General features: G+C 41.8%; 2 protein-coding genes and 1 pseudogene across 3 annotated transcripts; all 3 read left to right on the plus strand.

Moving 5' to 3' along the window:
* The first annotated feature begins 1119 nt into the window (after positions 1 to 1119).
* On the plus strand, positions 1120 to 2996 carry LOC147452689 (uncharacterized). Its single transcript, XM_086519291.1, has 6 exons — positions 1120 to 1138; positions 1274 to 1537; positions 1627 to 2261; positions 2337 to 2378; positions 2499 to 2564; positions 2634 to 2996. The coding sequence occupies exons 1-6, from the start codon at positions 1120 to 1122 to the stop codon at positions 2994 to 2996; spliced, it is 1389 nt and encodes a 462-aa protein (XP_086375417.1).
* A 6155-nt stretch (positions 2997 to 9151) lies between these two features.
* LOC147452690 (uncharacterized) lies at positions 9152 to 11092 on the plus strand. The gene is made up of 6 exons (XM_086518308.1): positions 9152 to 9512; positions 9588 to 9705; positions 9784 to 9893; positions 9975 to 10126; positions 10323 to 10384; positions 10522 to 11092. The coding sequence occupies exons 1-6, from the start codon at positions 9297 to 9299 to the stop codon at positions 10803 to 10805; spliced, it is 942 nt and encodes a 313-aa protein (XP_086374434.1). The 5' UTR covers positions 9152 to 9296; the 3' UTR covers positions 10806 to 11092.
* An 8-nt stretch (positions 11093 to 11100) lies between these two features.
* On the plus strand, positions 11101 to 14889 carry LOC147452691 (DNA replication licensing factor MCM5-like; annotated as a pseudogene). Its single transcript, XR_015188919.1, has 16 exons — positions 11101 to 11765; positions 11953 to 11963; positions 12078 to 12095; positions 12175 to 12182; positions 12266 to 12282; positions 12366 to 12400; positions 12490 to 12566; positions 12645 to 12749; positions 12856 to 12945; positions 13026 to 13158; positions 13245 to 13340; positions 13442 to 13533; positions 13631 to 13721; positions 13847 to 14029; positions 14120 to 14221; positions 14328 to 14889. The product of XR_015188919.1 is annotated as a DNA replication licensing factor MCM5-like (transcript).
* Positions 14890 to 15912: the final 1023 nt, after the last annotated feature.

The raw sequence follows: 15912 nt of genomic DNA on the forward strand, positions 1-15912 counted from the left end.
TGCCCCAGAAGAGGCGGCATACCTTTTTATTGTTGCCGTAGGCCCAACTCTGGTGGCACTCTTTGTAATGTTCATTGTCCGGCCTATCAAAGAGAAATCGTGTGACAGCACACGCTCGGAGTCAATTGGTGTCACCTTCATTTATGCAGCTGGAGCATATACTCTTGTTTAGAACTCAAATGGTTGTCTGTTTAGAGTTGAAAACTGGTCAACTTTTGTTTTTAAATGCGCTGATTTAGATGCACGAGAATTTCTGTATAGCTGAAGTCTAATTGTTTTGATATACCTGGTTCTGATTTGTTTTATAGCTGATAACTGATCCAATTGTCTGCTAATTAGAGCCGTTTGGGAATGGTAGGTACATATCACCAAGTTTGCTGGATTCGAGAGTGCGTAGAAGTTTGTTTTGTTTTCTAAGATAGGGTATGTGTGATAATTGATCTGATTGCCTGCTGCCTGAATCTTGTTGTAAATGGCAGGTACCTTTCTCCAAGCTTGTTGGCCTGAGTTTTCTGGAAGGTTATTTTGTTTGCTTGATGCGGTTTGTAAACTACATTTAGGAACAATTTCCATGTACCTTGAAATGCCTTTTCTGTCAATTTTATTGACTATAAAGTATGTTAAAACTCTTTCCGTTTGGGACTTTTTGTTGTTTTGTGTCTAGTTTACACTAATATTTTTAAATTTCAAATTTTTTTAATTAAATAATGAGAATGACGTGGATATTTTTAAAAATTTTAATCTCGTTTATTTTTTTAGTTTTAAAGGGTCGGTATTTTTTTTAACATCATGCCATGATGGTATAATGGCTAGCTTCTAGAATAGTGATTGCTTAAATTCGGTGCTTTAAATGTCAAGATACACTAAGATCTTTTGACTCATCCTTATGAAAGGGTCCCTTTTAGCTCCTTCTATAAAAGTGTTTCTGAACACTACGTTCTTTCCAAAGTAGATTATGTGCTGAAATTGAAAGCATATATTGGCATCTCTCTGCTGGCTGCGCTCTATTGACATCTCTGCGCGTTGGTTCTTCTCTCTTGCTTCACCTTGGCACTCTGCGCTCTACCTTGACTCTCTGTGCTCTGTGTATCTTCTGCCTTTTTCTTAATCCGACCAGCTATGGATCAAGATATGGTTGGTAAGTGTTTTTGAGTTGGAATCTTCACAGTTATAGCTACTGAGCTAACGAATATTCTTGACTTAACGTTTTTCGAATATTCTTGACTTAACGTTTTTCGAAAAGCTTGTACTGATTTGAAATACCTCTTTGTAGACCCAAACATGGACAACGATGATGTTCAGCTTCATGTTGCACAGTTGGAATCGGAAAGCTCTAGTATTGAGAAAAAATGCATCTCAGTAGCTCATATCACTTCTAAGTCACCTTTTGTTGACAAGCCGACTTCAACGTCTACCTTGTCTTCTCCTCAAAAGGGTTTGGTCTCTTCGAAGATATTTGAAAAGCTTAGTCCTAAACAACAGCTCCTAAAATCTCCTTCATCGAAAGCTCTCAAAAAGGCCCTTACTTTTGCTCGTGGTAATGTTGATTTGTGATTATTCCTGTCTTTAGTTTGTAGAATGAACCATTGATTTTCGGAGATTGAAGTTTTGGTGTTTATTAACTAGGTCTTGCTTCGAAGCCAAATCAAGACTTGCCTCCTGCATCTATCAATTTTGCAAAGCAGAGTGAGGAACCTATAAGTGATCATTTCACTTCTCAATTAGCTCTTGTGCCTGCCCTTAAAGTTTTGTGTATCTCTGAACTCTCTGATGCTATAACCTTTCGGTTTGCTTTCGAGGGCAAGGTACTGTGTAAGTACGGCACCTATAAGATTGCCAAAGCCAACTATGCTCGTCATCTCAAAGCCGATTTGATAGATAGGGAATCAAAAAACACCATTACTTTTGTCGTTACCGAAGTATTCATCAACGAATTTGTTGAGTCCTTCGATTGTGGGGAGTTTGTGCGCATAGAGGATTCATACGTAAAGAGAAAGGTTTGGAAAGATGGTGGAACTAGCATGTGGACGCTATATGCAAATGCCTCAACTCTCGTTGTAAAGGCTGAAAGTTTCGATTGCACTTTGCAGCTATATCCTGAGCACAAAATCAGAGACTTGCTTGCCGCTAAAGGTGCTATTGAGTTTGCACCTACTATTGCCTTTGTTATTGTGAAGATTAAGACTTCTACTAGGGCTGATGGTGGAGATAGTTACAGATTGACCATTGCAGATGGGCCTGCTTCAAGTGACAGAGCAAGTGTAAGTACTTGTTTTTAAGTGTTCAAGTTTGACCAAAGTGTAGAGTTTTGATATACCCTTCTCTTCTTTCTCTAGTTGCTATTTGTTCCTTCTAGGCGTGTGGATTACCATCGCATGGTTGACACTTTGAAGACAAAAGGATCATATTCCTGTGTCGCACACAACATCAATGTTTTTAAATCATCATCCACTACCTTATCTGTTGTTGATGCAACTTTGATTTGTCCTTTACCTGAGAACTTGAAGGCTTCTTTTTCGCAACATCTTTCCAAGCAAGTTTCAAGCATGGGTTTTGGAAAGAAGGTAAAAGATTCTTGTGATAACAAACCTTGAGTGTGACACTTTCCAAACATTTTTTTTTGTTATGTGCAGGTTTTTGGAAGTTTGGAGATTATAAATATCAACAGTTTGGAAGTGGAGTATGTGTGTGGTACATGTAAAGGCCAAAATGTCAGCCGTCAAATATGCAATCTGTTTTGCTACTCCTGTGGGCAGCCTGTGCAGATTTTGAAGGTGCCTTCTTTGCAAGCTAAAATCAACCTGCAGAATGGTGAAGCTGTTATGGTTATATTGCAAGGGAATGTGGTCGACACTGTTTTAAATCTTCCGCGACCCTTTCTTACTCTTTTCGATGAGAATTTGGTGGAGTTGAAGTCGTCTCTCATTGTTCTCACAATAAATGGGACATTTTCAGTTGACAAGAATGGCTATGTAACAGAATACAAAGAGGCTTAACCTCTCCTCTTTTATATTTTGGTTCTTAAAATGCACTTCTAGGCGTTATGGCTAGCTCGCCTCTATCGTTTGTAGTGAACAATAAAAGGCTGAATGTTGAGCCTAACTTTTTGTACACCTTTCCTAGTAATCATGATGTTTTGCAAGCTTTAATCTATCTCTTCACTTGTCCTTTGTCTCTTTTGGAGTTGGAAAAAGTGCTTCTTAATGTGATAGTTGAAGATATAGCTAACAATGACGATTCAACAAAAAATGTGTGGGTTGTACCTTGGAGAAAGTTCTCTCCTCTTGATGTGGTTTCCTTGCATGACCATCTCCACACCTTGATGGCTACACGTCGATGTTCTCAGTATTTAAGCATGCACTTAGTCGATTTATTTTGTCGTCAATTTGGTGTCGTGTGTAATGTGCATATCTTTCAAAACAACAAGCTCAAAAATTCTGTCTTTTGTGGTGATTCTAATTTGGCATCTTCATCCACAACTCCTTTGCTTGTTTCATACAATGCCATTGCTGAGTTTTTATGGCTTCCACTATCTGCCAACCATTTGAAACAACCTCGTTGTGTGTGGAGCAAAGATGTGATTACTTACTTGGTCAACTTGATTAAAGAGAGACCTATAGCTAACGCTAAAGAGATAGCCAATTTGTTTCAAACCACATGTTCTTTTTCATTCTCAACCAAACAAGTCATGACAAAGATTTATAAAATTTGGAATAAGGCTCAAAAGAATGGTGATAGAGTTCCAAAAGAACGCTTGTCTACATTTGCAAGAAAGATATTGGATGTCCCCGTCTACCCTTGTGCGTCTTGCAATGTTCTCTTTTTCCGCAAAAGTCTGACGCAGCTCTCAAATGAGGAGATGGTTTTTCTGAAAGGATTGAAAGTGCTTTCGACTTCTAAGCCCGATTCACTAGCATGTGGTGCATGTAGGTATGCGTTAAAGTCTCAACAAGTTCCGCCGTTTTGCATGCAAGGTGCTCTTGTTTTCAACCATATCATTGAATGTGTTGCAGAACTAAATAGTGTGGAACGTCGTCTTGTTTCTCTTAGGATTCCATTTGCTCAAACAAGAGAGCTTAGCTTTGAGGGGCAATATGGAATGCGAGGAAGCATTGTCAATGTTATGGCAGACTTGTCAAGAATTCAAACATTGTTGCCTCGTTTTGCTAATGACCAAGCCGTAATCATTGTCGAGATCAAACGAAAATTAGAGTACGATCATGCCTATATAAGCGGTGTTGTGCGTCCCGTATTTGTGCATTAGAACAACTCATGCAAAAGCCATTGTATATCGAAAGCGGTGCAGCCATTGATCCTTGTTGGCCGTCTTCATTTTGTCTAGAATCTGATATTGCTATGTCTCCTGAATTTGACGCATCCGCGGACGAAATTGAAGCACCATCAGACACTCTCATCCACGGTCTCTACTCAGCCCAACAAGTTGTGGATCACAATGCGCATGCTAAGAGTGTTGCACCTTGTGAGGGGTTTACTCCATTGAGTCTATTTGACGATGAAGCTTGTGAAGAATTGTCTTTTCCAACACTATTCTTTGGAGAAAGAATACGTTATCATCTGTTGGCAAAGCGAAAATATCAAAAAGTGGCCCAATGGGAGCTTAAGAATGTTGACAGGCGGTTTGCAAGAGACATTGAGAACATTTTTTTCAAGACAATGAAGATTATCATTGGCAAAGTCCTCGGCTCTATATGGGTGCGCTTGCGTAAGGGAAAGTTGCAAGGTCGACACCTTCAAGCTAAAGATGTCCAATCGACAACCAATGTTGAGAAATTACTCTCATCACAAATTGGGTATAATGACTTTGAGAGCTTGCGCACTTCCACTGACTACAAATCAAAGCTTAAGCGCAATGCTTTTGCCATGATTCGCCAATTGAAACAACCCACTTTTTTCATCACATTCTCGTGCACAGAGCAAAGGTGGAAGCCTTTGATTGATTGTTTGACAAAATTGAATCCAAATATCATTCAAGAACAACGACCCACTAAGAGTGCTTACATTAGAGCTCTCGTCCGATCAGATACCATCACGACAGCTCGGTATTACGTTCATAGATTCAAGGAGATGAAGAAAGAAATAAAACTCAACAGAAGTATACTTGGTGAGCTCATAGATTATTTCTTCGTCACCGAGTTCCAACAAAGAGGAAGCCAGCATGACCATGGATTGCTTTGGATAAAAGATGCACCTATATTTGGGGTTTCGTCAAACACTGAATTAGTAGACTTTATTGACACACATATAAGCACAAACAAAGACGAGCTTGATGAATCCTTAAGGTCTGTCCAAATTCATTCTCATCGCAAAACATGCAAAAAACGCAAAACTTTATGTCACTTCGGCTTTCCGCGTCCACCTGCAAGAACGACGCTCATTTTATATCCTGTCGCAATGAGTGACTCAACCAGAAAACTTCTTGCTGAGAAAAAGGCGTGCATCGACGAGCAGTTGCTTGCTTTGGGTCGTGAACTTGTATTGTCATTTGATATGTGGTTGGAGATGCTATGCATCGATGAAGAGCACTATCTCCAAGCGCTCTGCATAAATCTCTCAGAGCCAACGCTGCTTCTAAAAAGAGACCCAAAAGACATCTTCACAAATAACTTCAACAAAAAACTATGTGCTTTGTGGGATGCAAACATGGACATTCAATTCATTTTCAATGCCCACGGTGCTGCTGCGTACTGTACATCATACATGACAAAGAACGACACATCCATAAGCAAGGCGATGAAACAAACACTTGAAAGATGCAAGAAAGACAACTTGCCAACATTGGAGCGATTGAAAAAAATTGGTGGTGCCTTGATCAACGCACAGGAAATGACATCGCAACAAGCAACATATGTCACCCTTTCGCTACCTTTGCATAGTGCTACGAGGCAATTCGTATTTGTGAATGCCGACTAGAGCTACGAACGCACATTGCTACTTAAAAGGAGAACCACGTTGGATTCTTTACAACCCGAAGACACAAACATCTTCTTCAACGACGTGGTGACAAAGTACACAGATCGTCCACCTAGTTGTCAATCCTTGTGCTTGGCTGAGTATGCGAGCAACTACAAACTTGTACGAGGCTTTCCACGCAAGCTAAAAAAGCCTCGCATCATTGGATATGCCAACTTCAACATGGCAAAAGACCTTGAGAGACATTATCATGAGCTTTGCTTGCTATTCCTTCCTTTTGTTGGTGAAGAATCAAGCTTAGAACCAGCTCCAAACTCTTGGAAGGACAAATATAACGATCACCTTGCAATCATAAATGAGAATCGTCAAAAGTTCTCAAACTTGGAGCCCATAGCTTCCAAAATTTCAGAATCCTCATTGTGCCCATCATCGACAACACAAACTGCAGAACTTCACAAGTACGATCTAGATCTTGATCTTCGACGCACTCCACTTGTGACAAGGCCCCTGCCTGCTTTTAGGAACCTGGCACTTCCAAATGAGCAATATCACGCACTTATCGAAACACTGAACATTGAACAGCGATCACTTTACGAAGATGTGTTGACCAGAAAACGATTAAACCCAACACAACCTATCAATCTGTTTTTGACGGGTGGGGCAGGAACATGGAAGACTTTTGTGTTGCAGACTATAGTCCAAGGACTCATTCGCCATTATAATTTAGCTATCCAACTTGACATTGAGCTCCCCACAACTTTGCTAATGCCATATACAGGAAAAGCCGCCTTCAATCTTGGAGGGACCACAATTCACTTAGCTTTGCGCTTGCCCCTTGTTCTCCAAGCGAACGTAGGCCTCTCTTCAAGTAGTCTTGCCGAACTCTCACAACTATACAAGAATCTTAGACTGGTTATATTTGACAAAGCCTCTTTGATAGGTAATAGACTTGTGAGAATGATAGACACAAGGCTTCGTGCTATCAAGCATAACCACACGGAGCCATTTGGTGCATTGGATGCTATATTTTGTGGAGATCTTTGCCAAGCAAGCCCAGTCCGGGATCGCTGGATCTTTTCTGAGCCGCAAGATCCTATCGAGCTCCTCGCACCCTCTTTTTGGCATACACACGTTAAATGCCATGAACTAAAGAAAATAATGCGCCAATCAGATAAGAAGTTCATTTCAGTTCTCAACAGAATACGAAAGGCTGAACACACAACCGAGGATTTACTCTACATCAACTCCACTCTCACCAACAAGCCTTTTGACAAGTTCATCATACCTCACCTATTCTTCACGAATAACTTGAAGAATCAACATAATCGCCTTATCTTCGATGGTTTGACAACCCAACCATACATAGTACATACAAAAGACACCTTCCACAAAACATGTTCAAAAAATCTTGTCGTTCCAAACGACCCCCAAATGACTGCAGGTTTGGCTTACGTACTAGAGCTCAAAAGTGAGATGATAGTTGAGGTCTCTGGTGGAAATATCAACATATGCGATGGCCTGGTAAATGGCGCTATAGAATCCTCAAACACATAGAGAGAAGAAACCATACACATATTGCATGGATACAATTCTTTGACTCTTCGACGGGGATAAAGCAGCGTGCAGAAAGTACACGGCTCTACAATCAACACATTGAGCAACAATGGACACCAATACTTGAAACAACAAAAGAATTCCAAATTGGAAAGAATTTGCTGAATAGCGTGTCTAGAACACAACTCCCTATTCAAGCAGCAAATGCACGCACAATCCATAGATCGCAAGGCTTGACAATGCAGGTTGTTGCATTCGATCCAAGTGCAATCAATGCGCATGGCCTGGTATACACAGCTCTTTCCTGAGTTAAGGATCCTGTTAATCTTTATATGCTCAAGCCGATACTTCCAAACCAGATCAAAATTGATACAAATGTCCTTTCTGAGCTTGAGAGGCTAGAAAAAGATGCAAAATGGAAATATGAGGTTTGTTTTTCTTCCCTTTTCAAAGACATGCATTACATCATTCAGTCTCTCAACGTTGTCTCCATCAAAAAACATCTTCACAAAATCAAATCTGATCCCAACTTCATGGCATCAGACATTTTGTGCCTTCAAAAGACAAGGGAAAAGGTTGCATTTAACTATCTTGCGTCGGATTTTAACCACATTCACCACTTCAACAAATTTGGTATGTCGGTCTTTTGCAGGAAGCATATGACCACTCATTCCACAAACAGATTCTCAGCTCCTGGAGTCGAAATAATTGAGGCGTTCTTTTCTGCGCATGATATGCCTTCGTTTCATATAGTTTCAGTTTACAAATCACCAAAATCTCCTCTGCAATCTTTAGTGCAGCTCCTAAATAGCGTGTCTGATAAGACTACCGACATCCAAACAAGCGTCATCATTGGCGATTTCAACATTCACAATGATCTCATGAACACACAATATCGACAATTGGAAGAAGAACTGTAATCGCGTGGATACAAGCAACAAATTCACGATGTGACCACTGTGTACAACTCAAAGCTTGATCACATTTGGTTCAAAACCACTGTCACATCCCCAATTTCTGGCACAAGATTTTGCTATTGGTCAGACCACTCTTCCACCCATCTTTTGCTCCCAAAATAATGCCCTCATCTATTCTCTTTTGAGCGGAACACAAGAAACTCAACACTCATCATCTAACAATTTCCCCTCAGCTAGCTATCTAAGATCCTTGGTTTGCTCCTTTCCTTTTCTTCTACTCTTGCTCTCTATCCAGTTTGTGTTGGTTTTTTGTCGACCTATCTTCCCATCTTCTTGCGGTAATCCCCTTAATGAAGGATTCAAGGTGTGCGGACACCAAGTATGTGCGACACAAGTGGCTTTGACGTCTACAACATGCATTAATCATACGCAAGCAGGTACGCTTGCAAAAGCTCACGCACATTGTGTGTCTTGAACCAAGTGAGTAGCTCAACTGAACCATGGAGTCAACAACACGAACAAGAAAATCGCTCGTTCAGAACTGCACAGTGTATATAGCATACCATGTCATAACGCAGTCAGCTACAAATACAACCCGTTCGAGGAACAAGTTTCATTGATTGTGCCACCACTTCCTGCACTAGCAGAAAGCAGATGAGCGCGGGCACACATGAGCGCAACCCAAAAACCACAGAATGTGGTTGTCCTCTTGGATTGCAAATCACATTCAATACGCCCGCTTGCACATCACAAGATGAGCCCACCAGAACATGCAGTTGTCCACAGGAATACCAGATGCCAAACTTCAACTCTACTTGCGTCCCGATTGACCCTGCCCATACCTTGCACGCCATCGATGTCTCCTAGGCCTACCATCCCCAACCCTCTGCTTTTATGGTGGCCTCTCAAGACGAGTGTCGGAGTTTCTGTGAGCAGAACGCATCTTGTAATGCAGCTCTCTTTGATTCCAACAGCTCGTCTTGCGCCCTCTTCCCTACGCTCTACACTGTCGCTCTACCTTCTCAAGGCATAGCAACAGCGCATGTCATGTTCCTCAAAATCACATCTGCCAGCTCCAACAGAAGCTCTAGAACTTCCATTACCATCATTGTAAGTACCACCATTGTGGGTACTGTGTTAATCATAATCATAGCTTTCCTGCTCATATGGAGGTGGTGGTGGCAGCCTCGCCATATCCGCATGAAAGCGCAAGAACGCTTCTTGCAGGAGATATCAAAACAGCCGCCACGATACTCATATAAGGAGCTTCAAGCGGCCACGAATGATTTCTCGAAAAGGCTCGGTTCAGGCGGGTAGAGAAGTTTGGCATCATTCAGTTATGTGTCGATTCTCTTGCAATGAAAGCCAGCTTTTATGACAGTTGCTGCACTCCCAACCCCAACTCCATCAGTTCTCCAAACCCTTGCTCCATTTCTCCCTCTTCCAAACCCAGGACGTCAAACCAAACCCGAATATCACCGGGAATTAATGGTAATTCTGCTCATTTTAATTGCAAATCACCAAATCATAATCAGAGTCTCTCATGCCCTTGCCTCCGGGTCCTTGCTGCAGAACACCCACTCCACAAGCAACCATTGCAATGCAAAGCATAACTGGTGGTGTGAGGACATGTCCTCCCTGTCCATGTACATGATGGAGAGAGTGGTCATGGCGCTGCAATCCCATTGCATTGACAATAAACACATAAGCAAGGTTTTGTTGAGGTACTTGGAAGCTTCATTGCCATTGCTAGGTTACAGTTCTCTGTCCAAATGGTGTTGAAGAGGACAATGTTGATGAAAAAACTTTTAAGGAATATGCTCAAAGGGTGCAGAGGGAGGTTTTGGAGTCAGTAGTGCGCCTCTTACATTGCTTAGAATGGGCCTCAGTGCCAGTGAAATCGCTTTTTGAATTACGCAGGGTTTCCATAACCATGGTCGCTTCCTGCTCTTGTAGACAACAGATTGATCAGATGATTGGGTGTTAGCTTCACAGAGCCACCTTGGACAACATACTAATACCTCGAGGCTCGAGCCAATGCTCGAAATCGCAGATGTTGCCTCTATGATGTTGATTTGGTTCTACGCTTGCTAAAAATTTTTTATCCATGGAGAGGCAGTAGCCAAGCTGCAAGGGGAGTCTGGGCATAATGGCAATCTTGATCCTGTGGAAGAGCTCGAGCTCAAGCATGGGTATGGTGGTGCAATCAAGTCAGCACCAATCAGAGTCGTGGGTATGCTTATCGACAAGTATTTAGCAGAGGTTGCTCCTGATTTATACCTAAAAGCTTCTAAATTTACTGAACTTTCTGAAGCGCTCCCTTCTACTGCCAGGGACACACATGATGGGCTTGCAATGCTGTTTTGGTCTCCTGCTTATAAAGAGTGTTTCACCATTGCGTAGGCTCACCCAAGAATACCGACCCAAGATGCAATTCAAGTTTGCAGAGCTGTTCATTTTGACAAGCTTTCATTTGAATCATGCAAGCATGTAATGGAGAACCCTCAAATTCCAGCATGGATTAGTTTTCGGGTTCTGGCCTTGCAACAGGACAAGTTGAGGGCTGCCCTAGGAACAAGCTTCCCATGTCCAAGGCGAACAAGTTCTGAAGATGGCAGTCAATGTCCAGCACTCGCAACAGAGTACGCGTCCGTCATAAGGCAAAATGAAGAACTGAGGTCAAAATCAAGGAGCTGGAGAAACTTTGCAAGGGTTTGAGGTCTCAAATGTCACAAGATGTGTGGTTGAGCTGCTAGATTCTGAGAAGCTGTTAAGAAACCAATTGAGGAAGGTGTTAGCCCATGTTTGTAGTAGCTCTACATATATTTTGCAAGAAGCTATGTCAAACAGTGGCATGCTTCGGCACAGACTCAAGTTATGGCAGGGAGTGCAAGCTGACACTTTCAAAGCAAGAGGAAGGGCACTGGACTTCATGGAGTGCTTACAGATCCTATCAGCTTCTACCTCAGCTCAAAGAGAAGCCAATGGGTTTGTCAAGGTGCCAGTTAAGAGGTTGGATCAAGTTGGAGTTTCAACACAACACAACATGGATAACCAATTCAAAGCAGAGGTTGCGGCGATCGGTTGCGTGTCGCACGTCAATCTGGTTTCTCTGAAAGGATTCTGCATGGAGAAGAATGCGCGTTTGTTAGTATTCGAGTTTATGCCAAGGAGAGCTTGCAGTAGACGGGAATCCAAGAAGATGGCTAGCAGCAAGTTTGGCTATGGAGTAATGGGTTTGTGCGTAGCTATGCTGCCGATGATTCTCCTGGCAAGCGACATAGCAGGGCAGACGCCTGTGCAAGCTCCGGCCTCCATCACCGACTGCGATTCGGTGGTGCTGGAATTGCCGGACTGCCTGGGGTATGTCATGGGAGGCGTGGCGACGCCTCCTGCTACGTGGTGCTCTAACCTCTCGGCCGTTATCAGTACCTCGCCGCAATGTCTTCGCCAGCTCTACAACACCTTCTTCACAGGCCCGCTTAACATCAACATCACCCAAGCTGTGAATTTTGCCCCCTGTGTGCAAGCTCACCACTCCTGACCCCAGCCTCTGCTCAGGTGCGTGCACACTCTCTCTCTCAACCCTGCATCTTGGATAGGTCCCTTTTTTGTGTAGCAATTGGCCGCTCAATTTACAAACTCAATTGTGGTACCATCACTTGATCCTTGCAGACAAAAAGGTGCTGTGCTGTAAGGCAACCCTACATTAGAGTTGTGGGAATTGAGCAGGCAACTGAGAGCTCATCAAGGGGGATCTCTTCATTCACAGCGGATGAGGTAAGTCTTCTTCAGTACAGTGGTATAGGATCATCATAATAAAAATATTTTTGTCACTTGCCTGATGATCTTATCTATGGCAGGAGCTCGAGTTCAAGCAGTTCGCAAGGAGGCCAGACACCTATCAAGCATTATGTGCCTTGATTCCCCCCTCAATCTTCAGTCATGAAGATGTTAAAAAAGCAGTTGCTTGTCTCCTGCTTGGAGGGTCTCGGAACGTATTACGTGGAGCTATTCTTCTAGCTGTTTTGACTCTTGAGGCTCTTTCTTCGCTTTGCCTTATGTGCATTGTGTTGAGCTGTCACAGAAGCTGCCAGATGGGTTCGCCTCCGAGGTGACATAAATGTCTTACTTCTTGGTGATCCGTCTACTGCCAAATCGCAGGTTTGTCAAGTGCCATTGCTTATGGGTCATGTGTACGTCCTGCAATGTAGATCTAATGCCCAATAATCTGTTGGCCAGTTTCTCAAATTTGTGGAGAAGACTGCTCCCATTGCTGTATATACCTCTGGAAAGGGTTCTTCAGCTGCAGGTTTGACAGCTTCTGTCATCCGAGATGCAAGCACAGTAAGATATTTTGCATCTTCACTCTCCCGAAGTGGCAGCTTTAAGGAATTGCAACTATTACATGATTTTCTGCTGTTTTTGTCTTTAAATATTAAAATATTTTCAGCAAGAATTCTATCTTGAAGCGTGCTATGGTTCTAGCAGATGGAGGGGTTGTATGTATTGATGAGTTTGACAAGATGCATTCAGAAGACAGGTACTGCCAAATACCAAGTTTCATAATGACTTCCTAAGTAGCTGTGAATTGATGTCAATTGGTGCCACTGTCTTATGCAGAGTTGCTATACACGAGGCCATGGAGCAGCAAACTATTTCAATCGCTAAGGCAGGCATAACTACTGTTTTAAACTCAAGAACATCTGTATTGGCAGTTGCGAATCCTCCGTCTGGCCACTATGACGATTTAAAGGTGAATTGCGTTTTTGTTGTAACCTCATAGAGGTTTTCAATTCTTTTTGCCATTTCAGCTCATGTTTCGTTTATGCTTTGCATTAGACTGCTCAAGAAAACATCGACCTTTAGATTGCTATCTTATCTCGGTTCAGCTTGATCTTTATTGTCAAAGATTCTAGAGATCGTCAGCGAGACATGGTATACAAATTGCTCCTCTGCCTTCTTCAGTGAGCATGTATTGATGACCTTCTACAGTTTGCTCACAAAAAGCCTTGCTGATGTCTATCTTCATATTACAGCAAATTGCAAAGCATATAGTAAGTGTTCATACAAGTGCCGGTGCAGTAAGCAAGCATGGTGACACTAAAGAAAAAGATAACTGGTTAAAGAGGTAAATATTGCGACACATTCATTAGTATTCGGACTAGAGTAGTTGGATTGTTACCCAAGATGTTCTCATCCTGCTTGACTTCTTTCCTAGTTTGTAGGTACATTGAATACTCCCGGCATCATTGCTCTGCAAGACTTCCAGATACTGCAACAGCAATGCTGCAGAATAATTATGTGCGAATCCGGCAGGTAAACGTTGGCATCATAAAGTTGTTGGCTGAGGGTGAGGTTGAGTATGTGTTGGAGTCATAAAGTTGTTGGTTAGAGGGTAAAGTAAAAGTTTTGGGCTTTTAAATGGTTGTTCATTAATGCAGCAAATGCGGCAACAAAGCCATGAGCCTGGTGAAGCAAAAGCCATTCACATAACAGTCAGGCAGCTTGAAGCTATTCTATGGATAAGTGAATCTCTGGCAAAGATGCAATTGCCACAGAGGAACATGTCACCAGGCCTCGACGACTATATCACTGTGACCCTTGAAATGAGGACTGAAATTCAGGTAGTCTGGAGCAAGTCTTTGGATGTCCTGTGCAAGAGTAACAACATAACAACCTTGCTAATGCTGGATACACTTATCGATACATTGCAGCAAATTGAGACGCAGATAAAGCGGCGCATGGATATTGGTAGTTACATGTCTGAAAGGCGCTTCATAGATGAATTGGGCAAAATGGGGATGGGTCAGAGCAGTGTAAGTATTTACTCTAAGGATGTTGCAATGCTGTCTCAAGAGGCCACATCTTATCTCAACTGCTTTCCTGAAGGTATTGGTTAAAAACATTTCTATTTCAATGCAGGTAAGACGGGCTTTGGTTATCATGAGCCAGAGAGATGAGATTGAATACAGGAGAGAAAGGTGGGTCATTCTGCGGAAAGCGTAGGGAGAGTGTATTTGACACAAGTGGACTTGTCTTTATAATCAAACAAGTGGGTCACGTGCACATTTGATGCTGTTGCAGAAAATGTTAGGTGGATATGAGAGGCCTACCTCTTGGCTTTACCCAAAGCTACCTCAATGGAAGTTCATGTAAATTATCCTTGGCAAGGGGGTTTTTCAACACCATCTCTGCTACAGGTGTAAGAGGGTTAAACTCCCATTACCTTGTAATCTTTGTCACTGAACAATGTGGAAAACCTCTGAGAACCACATATGAGTATCATCATTGGAATTTGTTTGTCTATTGAATTTGTGTTAGACATCACTGACTACAATATAACCAGGAGAGGCAGGTTATGTTACATGTTTTCTCCCCAAGCTGAAGTTCATAGTGATATGTTTTTGTATAACTGGTTGAAGACTTCTATCTTATAAAGTGTAGCGACACGGGAGCGATGAAAAGTTTACACAGAATATTTTCATTGTTGATTAAGGCCATATATATGTAAGTCTGTTAAATACAACTATTCTTTAACATTCTTGTATGTATTTATTCTTGAATTTGTATGTGAATATATGGACATATTCAAAAGTATGTATGATATCACGAACACTTATAAAAGTTGAACTCCAAATTTGTTGCACTGGGTTTGATAAAGTTTTCTAGCAGAATCTTGATTGGAGTGGCATTGACTTCAAAAAGGAAACTGCATTTTGAAGGTCTAGGGGTGTCTGAAATGTTACCCTCTTCGCCCTTTTCTCTTTTTCTTTTTTGGTTGAAGCTTTGAGGTGCTACTTTCTTTGTTCAAAAGGTGTGGCTTCCAAGTTTTTGTAATTGCTTGTTCATGTTGGGGCACTACAAGATTTCTGGGATATAACATAAGCTTCTTTATGCAATACCATCCACATTGGTGCTAGCACAAAACAATATATTGTGTAAGATCTTCTTATTATGCGCTGTTTTGTATTTGATGCACATTGTTGCTCTGATACAGTGAAAGCTACGCATACTATAACTGTGTTGAGTTGTCAAAACTTTAGTATAAAAGGAGAAAAGTATCATTCGCGTAGTCAAGTGGAGATTCATTTGCTTAATCAAGGATAGATGATAGGACTTTGCTAATGTGCCAACCTAAATTTCTTGCTCAATTTATTTATAGGGCAGGCCTTGTGATTAATCACTTGTTGACTTGCTAAACAAGGCTTGCAGCTTACCATGCTTTGGCCAAAGATCCTTTGATTATTCTTGAAGAGTGATGCTCATCCATCACAAGAAGATTTAGAAATTTTCTCATGTAGGAAAATGGAGTTACGATGCATAACATCATGAGCTTCTGCTCGAGAGGCACTGCATACCTAGCTAGGTATGCAGCGCCTCCCTCACAGAAGCTCATGATGTTCAGGTAAGTCGCAATGTGAGAATTATTGTGAAAATTTGTCCAAAACTTCTTGTGCATTTGTTTGATTCGCCTTTGTCCTCAATGATCATATTGACTAGTATTAAA

Source organism: Adiantum capillus-veneris, chromosome 8 (assembly GCF_014529385.1).
Source record: "Adiantum capillus-veneris isolate H3 chromosome 8, ASM1452938v2, whole genome shotgun sequence".
NCBI classification, from domain to species: domain Eukaryota; kingdom Viridiplantae; phylum Streptophyta; class Polypodiopsida; order Polypodiales; family Pteridaceae; genus Adiantum; species Adiantum capillus-veneris.